The sequence below is a fragment of the Epargyreus clarus genome, unplaced genomic scaffold (assembly GCF_041222505.1).
Source record: "Epargyreus clarus isolate Ecla_fem2 unplaced genomic scaffold, WU_Ecla_fem_2.2 ptg000002l, whole genome shotgun sequence".
NCBI classification, from domain to species: domain Eukaryota; kingdom Metazoa; phylum Arthropoda; class Insecta; order Lepidoptera; family Hesperiidae; genus Epargyreus; species Epargyreus clarus.
Genome location: NW_027332210.1, coordinates 4,633,808 through 4,655,125, shown reverse-complemented (window position 1 = coordinate 4,655,125; position 21,318 = coordinate 4,633,808). Strand labels below are relative to the sequence as shown.

At 39.6% G+C, this 21,318-nt stretch overlaps 2 protein-coding genes across 2 annotated transcripts in view; one reads left to right on the top strand and one right to left on the bottom strand.

Moving 5' to 3' along the window:
• Window positions 1-10,290, top strand: part of LOC140746402 (uncharacterized) — an 87,853-nt gene extending 77,563 nt beyond the window's left edge. The window contains exon 2 of the mRNA XM_073078538.1: window positions 7,811-10,290. Within this exon, the coding sequence (XP_072934639.1) occupies window positions 7,811-8,202 (392 nt within the window). The 3' untranslated portion in view covers window positions 8,203-10,290. The remainder of the gene's footprint in view (window positions 1-7,810) is intronic.
• Window positions 10,291-14,202: 3,912 nt separating this feature from the next.
• On the bottom strand, window positions 14,203-19,740 carry LOC140744529 (uncharacterized). The gene has a single exon (XM_073076162.1). The coding sequence runs from the start codon at window positions 19,738-19,740 to the stop codon at window positions 14,203-14,205; it is 5,538 nt and encodes a 1,845-aa protein (XP_072932263.1).
• Window positions 19,741-21,318: the final 1,578 nt, after the last annotated feature.

The following is a 21,318-nucleotide window of genomic DNA, read 5'->3' as shown; positions in this document are numbered from 1 at the left end:
TTATAAAGAACACCCAATCCTCCATTTTAAGAATCATAACCAAAGATAACCAGTGAAGAGTCCTTATTTTAAGTTCTTAGCAATCGTAGAAATTCTTATGCCAACGTTCTGACGGAAAGATAGGATGGGATTTTTGAGCTGTCAGCCCGAAAAATAATAAAAAAGTTTCATACTTCTAATATCCTACACATCATGGCCACCCTACAGGCGATACCCGTCAATCGATACGCACGTATTAGCGCATTCGTGAAGCCTGATCTTGTTTTAATGCCGGTGTGAATGAATGTGCTTGAAAAACTCGGAGATTAAATCATGTGGATGGCTTTATCCTGATCGTTAACTGAAATACCTAAGTGTTCGGAGTTGATTTTTTTCGTCTTCAATGACATTTAAATTTCGGAGTCTCTTTTACCAAGGAATAAAGAATTCTCGAATTCTCTTGGTGATCAAAACCTAGGGGCATATTACAGGTGTATATTACATTTGTATGGACGCTAATGCTCATATTGACCAAATCTGGATCTGTTAAGTCTTTCCTGTCCAGTCATAATAAACCAGGTTCGAACTACAAACCTCTGATTTTTAGTAAGAACAAGCAAATTTAAAATTAATTGCGCTAACGGTAAAGGAAAACATAGGAATCCTACCAGCCTACGAACCCTTATAAAAATTTTTGAAAGGTATACGTATGTTGTCAAGTACCTACTTATGAGTACTATGATGGACTACGGTCTAAACCTTTCTAATTATTCTAAGGAACCACCACAGAAGCAGTGATAGCCTAGTGGTTAAGAAACGCGGCCTCTCGATCGAGGGGTCCGAGGTTCAAATCCCAGGCACGCACCTCTGATTTTCAAATTTATGTGCGTATTAGAAATTAATTATCACTTGCTTAAACGGTGAAGGAAAACATCGTGAGGAAACCTGCATACCTTTGAGATTTATAAAAAATAAAATCTCAAAGGTATGTGAAGTCTACCAATACGCACTTGGCCAGCGCGGTAGCCTATGGCCTAATCCTTCTCATGAGAGGAGACCCGTGCCCAGCAGTGGGACAGTAATGGGTTGTTGAAGATGAAGGAACCACCTGTCCTGTAGTGTGACAAAAGTGGATCTTTATACCAGGTATACGGTGTTTGAATCCCAAATTTCAATTCGCCCTCAAAACGGACTCCGTAATCAATCAAGATTTAAAAAAATCAATCGCTCACATAGGTCCGACTTCGCTACGCTTTTTGCTAAATGCCAATAGGTTGATCCTATAGAGTTTTTGTATGGGATTGTGTTGGACACGCGTAACGAGGTCTCGCAGGATATTCAATTTGTTCTCGTTAAGGAGCTGTCTCCGTCTTTTGTTCATGAATCACGGTTTGTAGATGCGTTTAGCTTTGCTTCACTTGGGCTCGTTTGGTGACGTCATGTGGATCGCTGTCTATTTCGGTTAGCTTGGTAGTTAGTTACTAAAGAAAGGCAACAGCAAAAACAATTCAGCTCATCAAAAAAAGTGCAAACAAGCGCTCTTCCAAAACGATGCATTGGCGACTCCTCTAAACTTTCTTAAAGATAACTTAGATAAGCCACCTCTGAAAATTGATCGAATTCAGTTAGTCGCAAAAATATGTCGCACGCATAATTATGTGTGTCGGCACTTAAAGCTATTGAACATTTTGATAAATTTTATCATATTTTTCAAACATAATGGGGCACAAAATCGAATAACAACAAGAATTTTGTATACATTTCATATTACGACTGCCATACAGAGTAAAATGGATAGATACTCTACATTTTGCAATATTTAATAATTACTCAAGTCTTATTGTACCTACCATGCGTCCGTACAATTTGTATTACACGAAATCTAAATCCAGACCACACGGTCACTTAACTAATCTGATGAACATCAAAAGGCCGCTTATCACAACATTTACCGAAACAAATATAAAAAGCTACCGGATACTTATTCCTAATTAAGAGGCAAACCAAACATTGTCATGGCCCATTATGTGTCGCGTCTGTCTGTCGGTACGTCGTACGGTGCAAATAGGCCGTGATATGAAACCAGGCGTTCAGTCGAGACGACTCTGTGTTTTGATGCCGCTTTGTATGTGAAAAAAGCTTTAGTGGTACTTAAATACACATATTAGTACGTTGTTGACGTTCTTTATGCCAATTAAGGTGGTAGAACTCTATGTGGTTCGACTCCGGCGGCACCGCCGCTACAATTGTTTCTGCCTGATAACAGCAGTGTTAAACGCTTCTGTGTTCTGGTTTGACGGGTGTGGTAAGGGAGATACTTTTCAAAGCCATTCCAGCTTTGTCTTCAGAGCGTCACGTAAGTGGCCGATCTCAGATAGGAATCTAATCCTACTTAGAGTTGATTATAGATATCCATGGGTAGCAATGGCAACTTACTATCAGGTCTCTATATTATAATATAGGTACTTTTAACGGACGCAATTATACGTAGGTACCCTGAGAAATGTTTGAGTTCAAATTGCAACTGAAATAAAAGTATGTATTTTTGATCTCAGTGCAGTGTATATGAGCGCCTTTGTTAAAATACGAATTAATTAACATAAATTCATTTACTTTGTTGGTTTTACTTATGAATATAATGAGTAAATTAATTAAATCATAAATTGTTAGTATATACCGTAAAAGACTGTGTAATCAAAAATTTACATAATATGGTTTATTTACATTACAATTATGCTATAATTGTTCATTACTGTGTTTCAGTTCACGCAATCGTTTTCGTACAATGCTTAATACAATGGATTAAAACTTAAAATCGCTTAAATCATGCGTCATTATAAATAACAGTAAATGTTATTATATGTTATATACTTTTAATTAGGTACTTTATTCTTAATTAATTGAATCCGCTCACTCCTTTCCTTTTTGACGACGAAGATGTTCATTGCTGCATGAAATAGGTACACAAGTTATTCTCAATTTTGCTTAATTCTTAGTTGAGTAGTTAGTTTTCTTATAAGTTTAAACATTTTTTTAACAAACTATGCCCTATCTTTGTCGCAAATCCGCGGGGGAATACGGTCACTACAACTCGATTAATTCCTGATAAATCTTTGTTATATCGCTTACCTACTTGCATTTTACGGGACTTACAAAAGTTAAACTATGTAGAACGAAAGTATGTGTAAAACGAATACTTAGGCCATTTCAACAATCCGTTTGATCGAGTATTTTTTTCCTAAAGTCCTTTCTTAATGTTTATGCACACAATACATAGAAATATACAAAATATAATGTTAACTTAGCGGTAACCAAGAATATGTCAGATATTTTACTTACGAAGATACACCTCAATTTTATTTGTTGATATTATGTGAATTATATTCCTATTAAACTTTCATAAGTTATAATTCTCTATAGACCAATATAAATCATAGACAGCATTACCATATTATTGAGCCAAAGTACTTTTATATCGTCAATACGTTAGTTCAAAGGAGTTTTAGTGTGCAATTCAGTTTATAGTTCAATTTAACTCAAGTCCTAAAGATTACTGCCAGTGAAAGCTTGAACGTTTTTAGTGTTAAACTTTTGTTTTGTGCGCTAAAAGCTCTATGACTTTGTAAATTGTTTATATATTATAGAAGTACAAACATTGCACTATTTAACGTGGGGAAACACTTTATACTATAACTTTGTAATAACTTAAAAGCAGTGATAGTATTGTGGTAAAGAAACTCGGCCTTTTGATCGATGGGTCCGAGGTTCAAATCCCAAGCACGCACCTCCATTTTTTCAATGTTATGTGCATATTAGAAATTAATTAACACTCGCTTAAACGGTGAAGGCAAACATCATGAGGAAACCTGCATACCTGACAAAAACCTGAAAAAAAAAGTTTGGAAGGTATGTGTAATCTACCAATACGCACTTGGCCAGCGCGGTTGACTATGGCCTAATCCTTTTCATTCTGAGAGGACCCAAGCAGTGGGATAATGATAATAATGGGTTGATGATGATGATGATGGGAAAATCCATCGTGGGTTCCTCTCAGCCACGGAGGCAGCGAAGAGGATGCTAGATTTCTGCCGGTGTAGCGAGCGTCAAGCTCACCTAGGCGGAGCCCGACGGGGCAATGCGCCAAGAGGACTCCGGTTGCGTTCCTTTGGAGATACCGGAGTCCTCTACGCAGCGCTGAGGACGGCCACGCGGGGGGTTTTAGTGCGGTAAGAGTCCCACATAACCCTGTGTCGCTCTCACGGCACCGGGTACCTTTTGAAGGTTTCCCCCTCGTTAACATAAAAAAATTAACATATCTATAGTTTTAAATATCATTGCTCTAAGCACTCTTTTATTAGGCAGAAATATCACCAGAGTTGATGCACGAAGGAGTACCTTCAAAAGAATGCATAAACATTTTCATCCCTACCAATAATATTTTCGAAATATATTTTACGATACTTTCCGACGTTATTTATTGTTCAAAGATTGAACCTCATCAAAAGACGATTTAGCAGCAAGCAGTTGTTTCACGTGAAAAATTGCTAAACACACTACGCGATTTGGTTGCAAATTAGGTCCTAAACACATTAGACCAGCGTAACACAAAGGCTCTGCCACACTGTCTGACTTTTTTACACAAATACGAAGTCAGACAGAGACACAGATACTGATTTTTTACGCAACAGTCGAAGACTCCACATATATAACACCTCTATACTCTTAGAATTATGATCTATCGGCTCATATTGTGGGTTTTATACATAATATTTCGTTATTTCATTTTAAAACGTAACATTAATTCGGCGTCGTGATTATGATTTGGTATTTTGACGGATCTTATTCGGGAGAAATAAACTGTAAAAGTAACCTATTTTGGTGGTAGCAACTCATCTGTAGATCGCATGTAGGACTGGAATTAAGATTAAAAGATGGTAGAACGACTACGGTTCGATCGGAGAGGTGTTACCACCTCAGTTATGTTTCATCATCAACCCATTATTGTCCCACTGCTGGGCACGGGTCTCCTCTCAAAATGAAAAGGTTAAGACCATAGTCGACCGCGCTGGCCAAGTGCGTATTGGTAGACTTCACATAGCTTTGAGATTTTTTTTTATAAATCTCTCAGGTTGCATATCTGGTGGTTTCCTCACGATGTTTTCCTTCACCGTTTAAGCAAGTGACAATTAATTTCTAATATGCACATAATTTTGAAAATCAGAGGTGCGTGCCTGGGATTTGAACCTCGGACCCCTCGATCGAGAGGCCGAGTTTCTTAACCATTAGGCTATCACTGCTTTTTTAGTTATTTTTAGCGTAAAGCATTTCTCCCGTTTCGGTATGTATTCGGTATGGGTGATGCCGATCGGATAAGTCGAACGACTTACCTACATTATGTCATGAGTGGCAGCGACCACTTGCAATCAAAACTGCATACTCGTTAGCCAGTTCAATCTAAATACATACCTATATCACTCAAAGGTGACTGACTGACATAGTGATCTATCAACGCACAGCCCAAACCACTGGACGGATCGGGCTGAAATTTGGCATGGAGGTAGATGTTATGACGTAGGCAACCGCTAAGAAAGAATTTTGATCAATTCTACCCCCAAGGGGATAAAATAGGGGATGAAAGTTTGCATAAATCTTCTTAGTTAGTCATATTACTTCGTAACGCGAGCGAAGCCGCGGGCAAAAGCTCTTTTAATATAAAAACAAAGTCCAATTTCTTGTATTTAATTATATTTATTTTTATTACATGTGAAATAAGTCAGCACCTATATCAGCTATGTCATATTTTGGTAGCCCCACAATATCTACTGTGGGCAACCCCTTTCATCCCCTAATTGTAAAATCATCTTCACCACTTCATCTTAGGGGTGTTGCATACACCCCTAAGATGAAGTGGTGGTACAGTCAAACTACGAAACTACAGGTGTATTCATTCGCAGTTACCATTGCCATGACTGATTGGATGGTTTTTGTGTGCACTAACGATGTCTTTGGCTTAAATCTTTTTTGGCACTTTGGGTGTTTTATACAGTCCTAATTGAGGTTCCCATTCGCTAAGGATGCGATTAAGCCATGATTAATACAGCCGATGTGTTGTTTTGATGCCGCCGGTGTTTTATTCATATTTTACAAATAAATTGTTCCCTTTTATAATTTTTGAATTCTTTGAATCGAACGTGACGGTGACCGAATGGAATTCGCTTGTCATAATGGTTTGTTTTTTATGCGATTGTACGGCTGTAAACTCTTGGCTTTTGGCACAAAAGTTGAAACCGCTAATGTTCATGTAATTGCATGTTAAGTTGCAAAGTGAATTCCGATGAGGTGACAATGCATAGGCAGTTTAAGTTAACGATACTGATCTTTAAAACGAAGGGTTTTATTAATTCCTGCGGTGAACCGCGCCCTTACAGAGCAGTGATCTCACAGAATAAGCTCTCCATGGAGGTCGACACGCGTATTAAAATTGTATATTGCTATATTAATAAAGGTTACGTGAATTATGGTAATCGATGCTAAATTTCTTAACGATTTTACCGCTATTTTACTTTTTTGCATTAATTTAACTCGGAATTAACTTAATATTTTATGGGCAATGTTCTTTAAAGTTCTTTAAAGTTGAGTACAAGGCAACAACAATTACGTATTCATATCGCTAGCCTGTAAACGTTTCCCTTATCAAGAAAACGATATAGATAAAACCGTTTACGCAAATCCGTTAAAAGTAAACCGAGCCGTAAACAAAACCATTTACAAGTTAATTTCAAAAAACAATTACATTCGCAACACGATTTTAGAGCATAGCAAAAAATAATACAGATAATATAAGAAATAGGGCAACCGACCGGATGTATAGATAGCGCCATTGTTACTGTGTCTTCATTTCCGTTGCCTTTATTAGAGAGCCATAAAAGAAAATTCGAATTTTAAACGAGCGGAACTAAACCAATATGAAGATAACGTTAATTCGAAATTAACATTTTCATAAAAAATACCATTACAATGTAGTAGGCACTGATTGTTTTCTTCACTCAGAAAGCTTTTACGAACAACCCGTATTATTGTGTGCTCGTTAAAATGCTGCGTTTTATTGTATGTTTTATGACAGACGAGTTACATTTTAGCGCTGCGGGCTCTTTATTGCAGTGTCATAGAGTGGAATAATGTTTTAGTGTCTGATAACGAGTTAGAAGTTCCATCTATATGGCACAACGTATGTAGATAACGCGGTAGTATTTTAATTTGGGCTTTTCGTTATCTATAGAACCTTACTGTACTTAATTTGGGACCCTTAACTTTATGGTATTGACATCAAAGTCTAGTTAAGAGGAATATGTGACTTTGATTGGCTCGTAACTTGTTTTCTGACTACTAATAAGTTTTGAACTGGTTGACATCCGCGTGGTAATGATCTACTACTCAGAAGTCCGGGTACAAATCCCGGACGAACAAAATCTAAAAAATCATTCCACGTCTATTGTAGGAAAGTAATTGATTTATATAGTAACTGGGCTTAGAGAGGAAAAATGTCATCGACTTATTACCGATTGGTAATAATTCGTCCCGAAATGGATATATTTTAAACGTCAATCAATTTGAGATGTCATAAAAAATTGACGAAAGTTTTTGTAACGTTTTTGGAAAGTTATTGATTCACAACGACCGCTCTATAAAGCCCTATACCTATATTTAATCACTTTGGTTGTAACACTCGTTCGTGTATTTGCATATAGTTACGACCATGTCGCTCCAAAAAAAAAAAACATATGTAATTTCTCAATATAAAAAATTAACTCTGTACTTTACCTTGTTTCAGATGGTCAGTCAAACCACCTAAACCTATTCAACTCACGACCACAGCCGAAGAAGAAGCGAAAATCCCGAACTGCGTTCACCAACCACCAGATCTTCGAGTTGGAGAAGCGGTTTCTCTACCAGAAGTACCTCTCACCGGCAGACCGGGACGAGATAGCCAGTTCCTTGGGGCTGTCCAACGCCCAAGTGATCACCTGGTTCCAGAACCGACGAGCAAAGCTCAAGCGAGACATGGAGGAGTTGAAGAAGGACGTCGAGAGTGCCAAAGTGCTCTCAGCACACAAGAGCTTCCTTGAAAACGTCACGGATTTGGGCATCCTTAAGAAGAAGGCTATGAGCATAGGCGCGAGTGAGGAGGCAGCTACCAACCTAGTCGTGAACGCGTCAAAATGAAACGAGGTGGCGCGGTCCATCGCGCCAGACGTCTACGACAGACGAATGCTCGATTTTTAAATCGATTCCAGACTGTTTCAATCGAATAGTCATATTCGATTCCGTAACAATGTGAAGTGATTACGAACAACGTTTTCGATTTTATAGTGATTAATTAAAACTTTTTATCAACGAACTATAGTGACATTAGATTTTTTGTCTTCACTAATCTAGTTATAATTCACTATTTAATGTTGATGTAAATAATATTAGTTACATTACTATGTTGTACAAAAATTTATGAAGAAGCTTTGTTCGAATAAATGTGATAGTTGATTTTATCTAAGTACTTAATATTTCTTAGAGATATTCCTAAATTATTTATTGTGGTGGAGTTATCGGCTGGCGTAGAGGACTATCCTATATATCTCTATCTAACTTATTAATAATAATATTTCCTTTATAAAGTTTACAATACATAAACCTCTCTTGTGCAATAAAACCTTCAGTTTCCTTTCTTGTCGCCGATAATTTCTTATTGTAACTGTAAATAGTATAAATGTATAGTTAGATTGTGTAGTAACAGCTATTTTATTAGTAGTTTTGTAATCATAAATGTGAATACGGACTCGTACTTCGTAGTTATTAATTAGTCTGATTACTAATTTTAAATTAGTTCGAGTAAATTATAGTCCGCATAAAAATACTAGTCCGCTCTGAATAGAGAAATAAATCGCGTCGCCATAGCAAATTGTATGACTACACCTGCTCGCAACAACTTCAGAGCGGACTAGCAGTTTGGCGCGAAGATACCAGTTAACTGTATTACGAGTGTAAATGAAATAACCAATAGTTGAATTCAATCAAGTTGTGACAAATTGGATTTCATTGAGGATATAATTATTATTTCTAAACGTGAAATGTGACTAAGATTTGCAATGAAAATGCCGTAATATTTTAAGGCTAACAGTTAATTAAAGTCTTAAGTCTGTAATACAAATTAAAAACGTACTTACCGAACCGTTAAATAGGCGTCTGTATTTCTACCAGAAAGCAATGACAACCTACATTTTTGTTAGAACTTGTCTATTTCACTACAAAGCGCCTGAAATCGGTCATTCGCAACATTTCTAAGGCAGTTGTTGATTTCAAATACGTTTGTAACAGAGAGACACATTCATTTTGTTTGGGTAGAGTTATATTCCTAAAAATAGTCTCTAATGTTACTGTAGCCTATACAAATCTAGGTGATTTATATAGGTTACAAATGTCTTTACTTAAATAAAATTTGTATCCGTAATTAAATTTTGAAACCTTATGCAAATTGATCATTGGAAAAAATAAAGTATCGACATTTAACAACCAATTTAAAGGAAGAAACAGCAAATATATAATTTGAAGGGCGTTGTCTATATACCCATAGTCCATTAATATATTTTTATGATGAAAATAGGTACCGATCCTAATCTAATGACGCCAATTAGAGCGGATAATTTGTTGAAATAAAATAAGACAAAAATAATATTTCGCATTTGTTGTAATATGAAATTTTAATCAGCACATAATATTAACATATTGTTGACGGCATTTAAAATATTGAAATAAATGTATATGAATCCTGTAGTTTGGATTGAATTTATTTCATACAAATGTTGTAAAAAATATTTAATTAAAAAATCATTGCATTTATCAATATAACATATTCGTATTAAATACACAAATTATTGAATTTATTTTAATGCCGTTTCACAACTTACGAAATAAAATTGAATTTACTTTAAACGTTTTTCACAACTTATGAAAGCCTAGAATCAATTTATTCAGAAACAAGTTAAACTAATTACTACTTAAAAATAAATTAGATAAATATCATAAAATGTCTAAAGATGGTTACCACCACATGAAACACTCGTAAAACTAAGTAAATATTAAAGTAAATATTTTTACTATTCGATTCCCTAAATTATTACCGACTAACGCAGGTTATTAGACTTCTTGTTCCTATAAATATCGACTTAAAGCGTAATTGTGTATGTAAGCACTATACATGTGCTTCTGCAAATAATGTGAATATTATTTAGTGTAAATAAATGAATATGTGTTCTAAAATATTTGTTTTACTTTCCTACCTATAACATTTCTAGTGGCAATACTCGTTAAAGATAATAAATGGACGAAAGATACGTATATAATATATCTATCTATGTTTGAACCTGATCTCTCATTACGCTAACCAAATGCGGATTGGTAAACTTCATACACTTTGGAAACTTTTTCTTAAGACTCAGGCGTGCAGGTTTCCTCACGATGTTAGCCTTCACTGTTAGAGCATAATTATTTTCTTAATTTTATAATATAACTATAAATTATTGTTTAGTATGTAGTTGCTCAAGCTGTTCGCACCTGTAATTGAGGTGGCACTTAAAAAATCTCTCAATGTTTTATCAAAATAATTTGTATGCATCAGTGTTCACCTTGTTGGTGCGACTTTTTAATAAATAAATAAATAAATACGAACAGAGTGTAGTAGATACCACGAGATACAAACACTGACGAGTTCTATCAAAAACAAGACAACACAGTAACAGTTGTTCCATTACAGATCTCTTTATACCTACTGTATAGGAATATGCGTAGCTATTCGTCAAAGCTTTTTATTTATGAAATGAAAGGTTATGTTTTTTATTTATAATTATGCGTTAGGCACTGGCCTCGCCTGCCTTGAAATAGTTGACTGATTTATGCATAGATTAGTAAAGATACTTCGCCGCCTTGAAATTCAATGAAGCCACAAAAGGCTGATCAATGAGTTATTTTTTTTGAATTCTTGACAAATAAAAAACATTTTTAGAGAGAAGTCACGAATAAATAACTAATAATGCGTAATTTACATAATAAATAAAAAAATATTTCAAATATTTTAGGGACATTTTAGCACGGAGACGTGGCAAAACTTTTTTACGCAACTATTTCAATTCTCAAAACTGGGTACATTTTCTTGTTAGGAGTGAGTAATCTTTACTAATCCTATGGATTTATGTATATTGAAAGACATATGATACAATGCTAGGACTGCTAGCAGATGAGTAAATAAATCCACCAACCGTGCCTTCATGTGGACCCGAATCGTGTCAGGGGTGATGCGCTCGGCTCTACCACGTTGCTCAACGAAGGAGACACGACCTGGTCTTCAGGAGTGGACTCTAAACACTTCACAAGGCACATGATGTAGCACAGCTAGTCCACTTGGGAAACAGGAGCGTATGAGCGCACACAAAATTTGCTGAATAAACCTACCTTACCGCCTTTAATTTTTCTGCACATCCCTAAGGTTGACTGGGAGAAAATGCTATTTAGCATTAAGTCCGCTTTTTGCACCACATTGTTTTTAACATGGTCAATAAAGAGTAAATAAATAAATACATAAATATAAATTCGCCGAGCGCAAAACTACGACTAGTTACAAATGACAAGTAAAGAATCAACTATGCTTCCATTTTTAAATCTACCCACCTTCAATGTTGACGTTGACGAGTACTCATTAATTAATGAAATTATTACAAATTGACGTCGATAGAGTAAACAAAATAAGCTAAAATTTAAGTTCTAACTAAGATAGGCCACAGATATGATGCTAGTAGAATACTAAGTTACGACGCCTCATATACCTAATTACCTAAGTACCTACTCAATGCTGCAGATATAAGATTGAAATAGGTATGTACGGCGGTGCCTCCAGAGACGAACTACGACAATCTTTGAGTTCCATGATTTCAAAGCCCAAGTTTTTTAGCATTCAGGTGGCATACAAACATTCTACCAATTACGGCCTGTTGATTACTGCTGCTGATATTTGTAAGCAACTCTATATATAACAACTTGGTATCTTAAATTATTCCTAAACATAACCTAACTGTTAACGAACAGATGCGTTGCCATTCCTGAAAACTTAAGTCGCCTCATACCGTAAATCAGGTATGAAAGGCAGGTACCTTTTTTTTCTTAACGAGGGGGAAACCTTCAAAAGGTACCCGACGACATGGAAGCGATGCCGGGTTATGTGGGATTTTTACCGCACTAAAACCCCCCCGGTGGCCGTCCTCAGCGCTTGTTGGAGACTCCGGGATCGCCGACGGAACACAACCGAAGTCCTTCAAGCGTGATGCCCCGATTGGACTCTGCCCTGGGGGAGCAGTTTTCGCTTCTCCCACAACATCTCCACGACGGTGTTCACGACGGTAAGCGACCATAGGTACATACCGCCGTACTGGTACATAGGTACTTCCCAGGGTACTGGACGGTTCGAGCTCCGACTCTTGCCGCCGGCAACACCGGAAGCCCCCTTTTAGTCGGCTGTTACGACAGGTAGAACTTAGAACCTTCCAAGATTATCGCCTCAAATATTAATAAGGCAGATGGTGCCTTAAAGATATAAACTTTTACGTATACAGCATTGTATTAGTGATACGAAAGTCGAAAGTAAACTAAACAGCCTAAACACGAACTAGCGATGTGAAATCCATTCTCCACACGGCGAATGCATATGGAGTGCGATTCATTTTATTGACCCGGCCAGCGTTTGATGTTCGTCGCGTGCCCACGGCGAATATGTTAGGACGAGATCACACTGGAAAACAAATATTGGAGTTATGTGTGACGACCCGCGTTGCGGAGCGGTCCCCATGCCGGTCTGACGCGCACTCCCGGGTTCGATCCCCGGCCAGACAGTTTTGAAGTTGATAAGTAGAACCCTTTGAGGTTCGACCTACCAACTTGATTACATATGTCTATGGCCGGCAGTAGCCACTTACCATCAGGTGGACTGCATGCTCGTCTGTTACTCCTATATTATATAAAAAAAAATCAGCAGTGGGATACTAATGGGTCGATGATGATCCAGACCTTTTGAAACCCTAAAAGTCTACACCGACTATAAAAAGGCGACCTATGACACAAATAATTAAAAATCAAAATTTACAATAAACATGTACTCCAAGCCTACAAACCCGATGTCAAATTACACATTAGAGATCCAAATTGTTAAAACTGTACGAGAATTGGTCACGGGCCAGAGTTTGTTATTCGTTAATTGGTCTCCAAGATCCAGTTTCACATGACCCCTAATCACAAACACTTCAAGTTCTTCGACGGGTCAACGTATACTGGTTATGTGTTACATGCATGTTGGGGCCACTTTTTAAATATTCGTCGGATTTAGCCTTAACTATGTATATGGCCATCTTTACACCGTGATGAACCGTAAACAATATATATATGGTTCGATAACGAGCTGACTTGGTTATTTTTCCGTATTTAACACTCAAGCTGACCGTACCACCCGATCGCGACTTGTGTCAAAAACAAACAGTATATGTTTGTTTACATATTTTATAATAATATAAGAGTAGCAGACGAGCATGCAGTCCACCTGATGGTAAGTGGCTACTGCCGCCCGTGGACATCTGTAATCAACCCCAGATAGGATTAGATATTCCTACCTGAGGTCGGCCACAGATGCGCCGCTACCCCTGAGGACTAAGCTGGAATGCCTCGGAAAAGTCTGTCTCCCTTACCACACCCTTCAAAACGGGACACAGCAGCGCCAGACACTGCTGTTATTAGGCAGAAATAGGTGTGGGTGGCGCCGCCGGAGTCGAACCACAAAGGGTTCTACCACCTTCCAAATAATGATGATGATTGTTACGTATAGGCTGCTGGTATATTAATAAAAGACGATATTATGGTTTAAAAGCGGCGCGGGCGGCGGCAGAGCAAGCGTATATATAAAAAAGCAGCAATGGTGTCTTCCAGTCGAATCGTCCGATCATCCGAAGTGCGCAATTAAAAAAGCGCGGGAATCCGCAGCGGCGCGAATTACCACAGAGTCGATACGGTTTCTTTGCCGCCGTCCTCGTTTGCATCTTTATTATGTTCCACAGATTATTAATACAGGCTCATATTATAACTCATTTATATTTAAGTATTTTTAAATATTTTATTTTATTATTTATAATTCATATATTAATCTGTCGTGCACATTCTCCCGCCGTGCATTTCATGCACCTCATTTGTGAGCACGATAATCTTCTTTGTGGCTCTCTTTAGTAGCCCCGACTTTGTCTTCACCTCGACGACCCTAATAACTCCATCCTTTCCAGGGTATAAGTTTGTTATTTTTCCCCGGGGCCAGGTATTCCGAGGCAAATTCTCGTCCACCAGCAATACTACGTCTCCAATTTGTGGAAATGGCCCTTGGCTTCGAGGCTCCCGCCGGTTTTGAAGCAACGGCACATATTCACGCACCCAACGAGCCCAAAAAATGTCGGCTAGACGTTGAGTATGCCGCCACCTTTGTCGAGCGTTTAGATCAGCGTCGCTGAAGCTTCCAGGCTGTGGCACTCGAGCTGGACCTCCCAGTATAAAGTGCAGAGGAGTTAGCGATTCAGGGTCATCTGCAGAGGTTGACACTGGTGTTAAAGGTCTGTTGTTGACCGTGTATTCCGCTTCCAAAAGCAAAGTCAGCAACACTTCTTCCGTTGGGTAGCGCTCATTTAATGTTGCAGCTAGTGCTCGTTTAATCGATTGTACCAATCTCTCCCACGCTCCGCCCATAAATGGAGCTCCGGGTGGGATAAATCGCCAGGTTATTGAACGAGATGTGGCCTCATCTTTTGTCGCCGTATAGGCAGCCTTCCTCAGCTCGGCATCAGCTCCTCTCAGATTAGTTCCATTGTCGCTATGGATTTCCGTCGGACATCCACGCCGCGCCATCATCCTTCTCAGAGCCATGATAGCGCTATCTGACGTCAGGGATCCTGCCACTTCTATATGCACAGCCCGAGTTGTCAAACAAGTGAAAAGAGCGACGTATCGCTTTTCATGTCGTCGTCCTATTGTAACGCCGCAGGGACCAAAGAAATCGAGACCCACAAAACTAAACGGTCGCTCATGATGGGCGAGTCGGGTCTTTGGATGGTCTCCTGTTAGCGGTGAACTAGGTTTTGCTCGCAGAAGTCGGCATTTTATGCAACTTTTTATTATGCTTCGAACTGTTGGTCTTAAACGCAACACCCATAAACGTGAACGAATTTCGTTTACTACCGTCTCTGCCCCAGCGTGGTGATTAAGTTTATGAATCCATGCGATATACAATCGGGTGTATGAACTTCTACCATCGAGGACCGGTGGATTGCGCTGTTCCGGTGAAATATTTATGGCCAAGTCGATACGCGATCTTAGTCTCATAACGCCTTCTTCGTCTAAATAGATGCTTAACGCTCGTAATTTGCTATCTTTAGCGATTGGCAAGTTTTTTCGAAGGCGGCAAATATCATTATAGAAGTTCTCTTCTTGAGCAGCTTTCCACCAAATCTTCTCTGCCGCTTTAAGGTAAAAGGCTTCGAGAGGCACGTAGCATGGCTTAGCAGGTGTCGTAGCTGTAGTTCGCGGTTGTTGAAGTGGTCGTCGTGATGTCGTCTTCTTCCACAGGCCTTCAACATCTGATCGACGTGTTCTTTTTATAGCGCCTACAGGAGCAACCAGACGCTGGGGGCGACAAAGCTCGATAAATTGAAGAACTCTGCCGGTTGTTCTGACGAGACGCAACCAGGATGAAAATTTCGAGACCAGAGGCAATGCGTCGACGAGGCGCTGAGTTCCATGTGTTGTTGTTGCCACACGTTCTTCCCCAGTAATTGGTGTCACGACAGATTCTGGCTCTTGGGGCCAAGATTCTTCTGAATTATATAAGAAATGCGGCCCACGAAACCATCTATGATTGTGATCAAATTCGCTTGGTGTTCCGCGGGTGGCATCGTCTGCAACATTGAGTGCAGTAGGCACCCAACGCCACTCGCTGACTTTGGTATCATCTTCAATTTCCGCTACACGATGAGCAACAAAGGGTTTATAAGTACGCGGTCCCGCTCTGAGCCACGACAACACTGTGCGAGAATCTGTCCAAAATATTCGGCGTGCTGGTTTTATGTCGTGCTCGGTTTCAACTGTGCGTGCTAGGCGGCAGCCTAATACGGCTGCTTGCAGCTCCAGACGTGGTACTGATGTTACCTTCAATGGAGCCACCTTCCCCTTGGCCATGACTAATGACATATGGACGGTGTCATCCACAGTAATAGCTCGCCAGTAGACTGCGGCGACGCAAGCACTTTCACTTGCGTCTACGAAGATGTGCATCTCGACGTGCGCTGCATCGGTAAAGTGTGAGTAGCAGCGCTCGATGGCCAAATGGCTCAGTTGTTTCATATGGCGCAACCACTCAAGCCACGCCGCATGTAGATCATCAGGAAGGTCCTCATCCCAATTGACACCTAAACGCCAAGTGTCTTGTAATAAGCGCTTCGCTGGAACGGTGACTGGAGTGACAAGGCCCAGAGGATCAAAAAGCGACATTATGGTCCGGAGTGCTTCTCTTTTTGTTGGTCGCTTCGTTCCGTTACATATTTCGAGTTTAACTTTCTTAAGGTTTAAATTAAACGTCAGATGGTCCTCAACAGGTTTCCATGCAAGTCCCAAGGTTTTCTCTGTTGTCGGGTTATCCTGCAGCTTTACCTCCTCGCTTCGCCTATTAAGCTCCGATGTCAATTTGGCGAGCACTTCAGGTCGATTCGATGCCCATTTTTGCAGGAAGAATTTTGCACGTTGATGAACATAATCCACGTCTGACGCAACACGAATAGCTTGTTCAACGGAATCAAATGATTGTAGATAGTCATCCATGTAGTGGTTATTGATGATGGCATCCACAGCTTCAGGAAACTGCTGTTGGTGTTCTTTTGCGTTTCTATTTTTGATGTAAATCGCAGTGCACGGAGAGGAAGCTGCGCCAAATATAACGCTGCGCATACGATATTCTGTAGGTGGTCCTTCTCGTCTGTCTTCTCTCCACAGGAAACGCAACGCATCTCTATCTTCTTCTCGCATGGTTATACGCAGGAACATATCTTTTATGTCTGCTGTTACTGCTACTTGTCTTTGCCGGAAACGCATCAGTACTCCGGGCAGCGACATCAAAAGGTCAGGACCGCTTAGCAAGGTATCATTCAAACAAATTCCATGACTTCTGGCTGCAGCATCCAATACGATTCTTGGCTTGGGCTTCGAAGGGTTTATCACCGGAAAATGTGGTAAGTACCAAATGCGGCCAGGGCGTGGTGAAGAAGTCGCTAACTCAGCATACCCGCTATCAAGAAGATGTGCCATCTGCTCGTTGTACTGCCGCTTGAGATTGGCGTCTTTGTCCAGCTTTCTCTCTATGCCTTCGAGGCGTCTTATCGCGGAGTCCTTATTATTGGGGAGCACCACGTCGTCATTACGCCACAGCAAACCAGTCTCAAATTGTCCGTTGGGCAACCGACGACTTCGCTTCTCGAGTATACTTATGGCGCGTTCGTTCGGGTCATTCTTAGGGTGCTTAGGTTCGATTCCGATTGCATCGAGGTCAAAAAAGTTCTTCATAAGATCTTCTATTCTTTCCTCTTCTTCTTCATTGTGGACTGTAATTTTCGACACGAAATGAACTCGATGCGTTTTATCTCCACTGGGGCCATGAAGCACCCAGCCGAGCTCAGTGAATGATGCGACTGGCTGACCTCGTGTTCCACACTTAACTGACCGCGATACTATGAGATGCCAGTTATCCTGGCCGATCAGAAGTGTAGGTGTTCCACGATTATATATGAGGTCACCGGAAATTTCTTTCAAATATTCGAACTTGTCCAAATTATCTCCGTCTATAGCTTGAGGTGACAGATGTAGGTTGTCGATAGTGCGCGCTGTAAGCTCATGTTCCTTGTGAGCGTGCTTTCTGGTGATGAGCAACGACACCCGTCTTGAAGTGTTTGCGCTCACTCGAGCTCCAGCCACACCCTCAATGTCGAACGGCTCTGTTGGCCCAATTGCACCAACATCCTGAGCTATACTTTCCTCTATCAAGGTAACTGTAGATCCCTCATCTAGAAGGGCAAATGTGTCTAAAGTACCTTTGGGGCCCTTTATGGTTACAGGCACTATTTTCAAAAATGTTGTTTCTAAAGTCTTAGGCCGAGTTGATGTTACCACGGCTAAATCGGAACCACTCTCTTTGTTATACTCCGCCGGTTTAGTGCTATGTAGAAGGGGATGATGCGATCCTTTACAATCTTCAACCCCACATGCCTTGTAGCTGCATCGGTGCCGAAAATTTCTTTTATTCAAGCATCGAAAGCAAATGTTGAATTCTTTCGCTCGTTCCCATCTGTCACTAACTTTTAAATCTTTGAAGGTCTTGCAGTCACGAATCTTATGATCCTTCTCGCAAATGGGGCAATCTGGTGCGCTCAGTGGCTTTCGGGAGGTCGAGCGTACTATCGGTTCTGATGACGTGGTAGTGTAAGACCTGTGTGGTTTCTTCTGAATTGAAGGTGAACGGTCTCTGACATTCTCTGCTGGTGCATATCGACTACAAAGTTCAGCTTCTCTAGACAGAAAATCTGAGATTTTGATAAGATCAGGTTCATCTTCTGGTCTTGTCGAAGCATAGTCGTACCATCGATATTTTATAGCGGGCGTTAATTTATCTACGACTGCTCTAATCGCTTCTGGGTTATACAAGTAATAAGTTTTCTTCAAAGCTTGTACGACGGCTACGATGTTATTAATGCGACTGGCGAAGACACATATGTCTCGAGGGTTATCTGTTAGTCGAGGAATAGTTTTAATCTTCTCCATCTCTGCTATGACTAACGCGTCCGGGCGCCCAAATCTTAATTCTAGTAGGCGCATCACTTCGTCCGGTTCAGTCTCCGCAATAAATAGCGATATCGCTGCTTCTCTGGCCACACCCCGTAAACATCTTCTTAGTCGTATCAAGTTCTCAGTCTTAGTGAAGTGACCATTGGTATCACGGTATGCAGCTCTAAATGCTAGCCATTCATTGCTAGCACCACTAAAGGATGGTAAGTCTTGAACATATTTTGATAGTGGGTGCGATGATGTAGCTCGCGCGACCTCATTTAAAGCCGCGGCGAGCGCTGCCACATCTATCATTTGCGGCTCTTGAGATGGTATACGTCGGTCGGTGAACTCCGCCGGGTGTAACTCAGTATCATTTTTCTGATGGGTAGTATAAATATCTTGATCCACGGGTTCGCCTATCTTTGGTTGCGTTTCTAGCCAACTCTTAATAAGAAAAGACTTATCTTTGTCTGCATCGGGACCACTTTCATGATCATCAATTACGGTAGACTGTGCCTCGATCCTGGCTACTTCAGCTTCAGCAAGTGCAGTGACCGCGCGCGCTTCTTCTAGCTTTGCCTTGGCGAGTCGTTCTAACGCTTCAGCGCGCTGAATGCTCTTCTTAGAGCATGCTGACTCGTTCGATCGGCTTTGCAACGACTCGATACTCTTTTTACCTTGCGTTTGTGTCATTGGAGTACTTGGTATCCCTATTGGCGCGTCTACTTCTCGTGCTGATTGTGGTTCAGTGACCGGGATCGATTCAGGTGGAGCTGGCTCGATCTTTATACCTCTACGCTTAGAGGATATTGACCTCGTTATTGGCATTTTGTTAATATTATTAACTCGACACTTCACTACACTATACTCGAATAAACAACTAATTGATACGCAACACACACACACATGAATACAACACAATTATATTAACACCACAATCACACCCGATATATTAAATTCACGTTCACAATTACACATAAACAATAATTTAACGCGTAATACACGAACTCACTTTTAATACACGAACTTAACATACACGTCACTTTTAATACACGTTACTTTTAATATACGAACTCACTTTTAATAACTATAATACACTTCGCTCACCACATAATAATAAATGTCCTTTTATTGACAACGAACAAACGAACACCAGTCACTTATGTCTATATTTCTATTAATTACAAACGCACTTAGCTTTTAAACATACGAAATTACCACGAACAAACAATTTAAACGGTAACACTAAACACAGCTATACACTGCATGCACATAACAATAGTGTTTAAAATAAACGATAAACGATCACTGTTGGTATTTCAAACGAACTTCTTCAAATTAGATCCCAACTTTTCACCATCTGTTTATGCATAAACGATACGAATTATCCGGCTCGAAGGACCAAAATGTTACGTATAGGCTGCTGGTATATTAATAAAAGACGATATTATGGTTTAAAAGCGGCGCGGGCGGCGGCAGAGCAAGCGTATATATAAAAAAGCAGCAATGGTGTCTTCCAGTCGAATCGTCCGATCATCCGAAGTGCGCAATTAAAAAAGCGCGGGAATCCGCAGCGGCGCGAATTACCACAGAGTCGATACGGTTTCTTTGCCGCCGTCCTCGTTTGCATCTTTATTATGTTCCACAGATTATTAATACAGGCTCATATTATAACTCATTTATATTTAAGTATTTTTAAATATTTTATTTTATTATTTATAATTCATATATTAATCTGTCGTGCACAATGATGATGATGAATCATGATGTTTTCCTTCACCGTTTTAAGCAAGTGATAATTAATTTCTAATACGCACATAACTTTGAAAAATCAGAGGTGCGTGCCTAGGATTTGACCCTCGTACCCCTCGTTTGAGAGGTCGAGTTTTTAAGCTATTGCATAGCTTTTATCGCGGGCTTTGAGCGCGGCGACCGAATCGAGAAATTCCGTAATGAAAATAAGTAACACCTTTGTTGGATATCAAGTCTCCAGGCAACCGAGTTGTTGACTGTCAATAGAAAAATATGGATATAGTTGAATAAAGTATTATTTTACATTCCTTATTATTTTATTTGATATTGGCGACGGGATGTCGAATGAACTAAAAAACAATAAGAAAATACGAGCCACATTACGTGGGTTAATGAAACGAACCGAAAATTACATTTCGGGAATAGAAAAAATTGACAATGAAGAAATAAATATACGACTGAATTCTTTACAAGAAAATTTGAACAAATTCTACGCGATTCAAGAAAAAATTGAATGGCTTACAGAAGAAGAATATTTAGAAGAGGAAATAAAATACAGGTACGAATTTGAAGAAATATATACAAAGCTAAAATTTAAATTTTTGAATGTACAAAAAGAAAATAATCGGCTAATACCTGAATGTTCTTTTATAT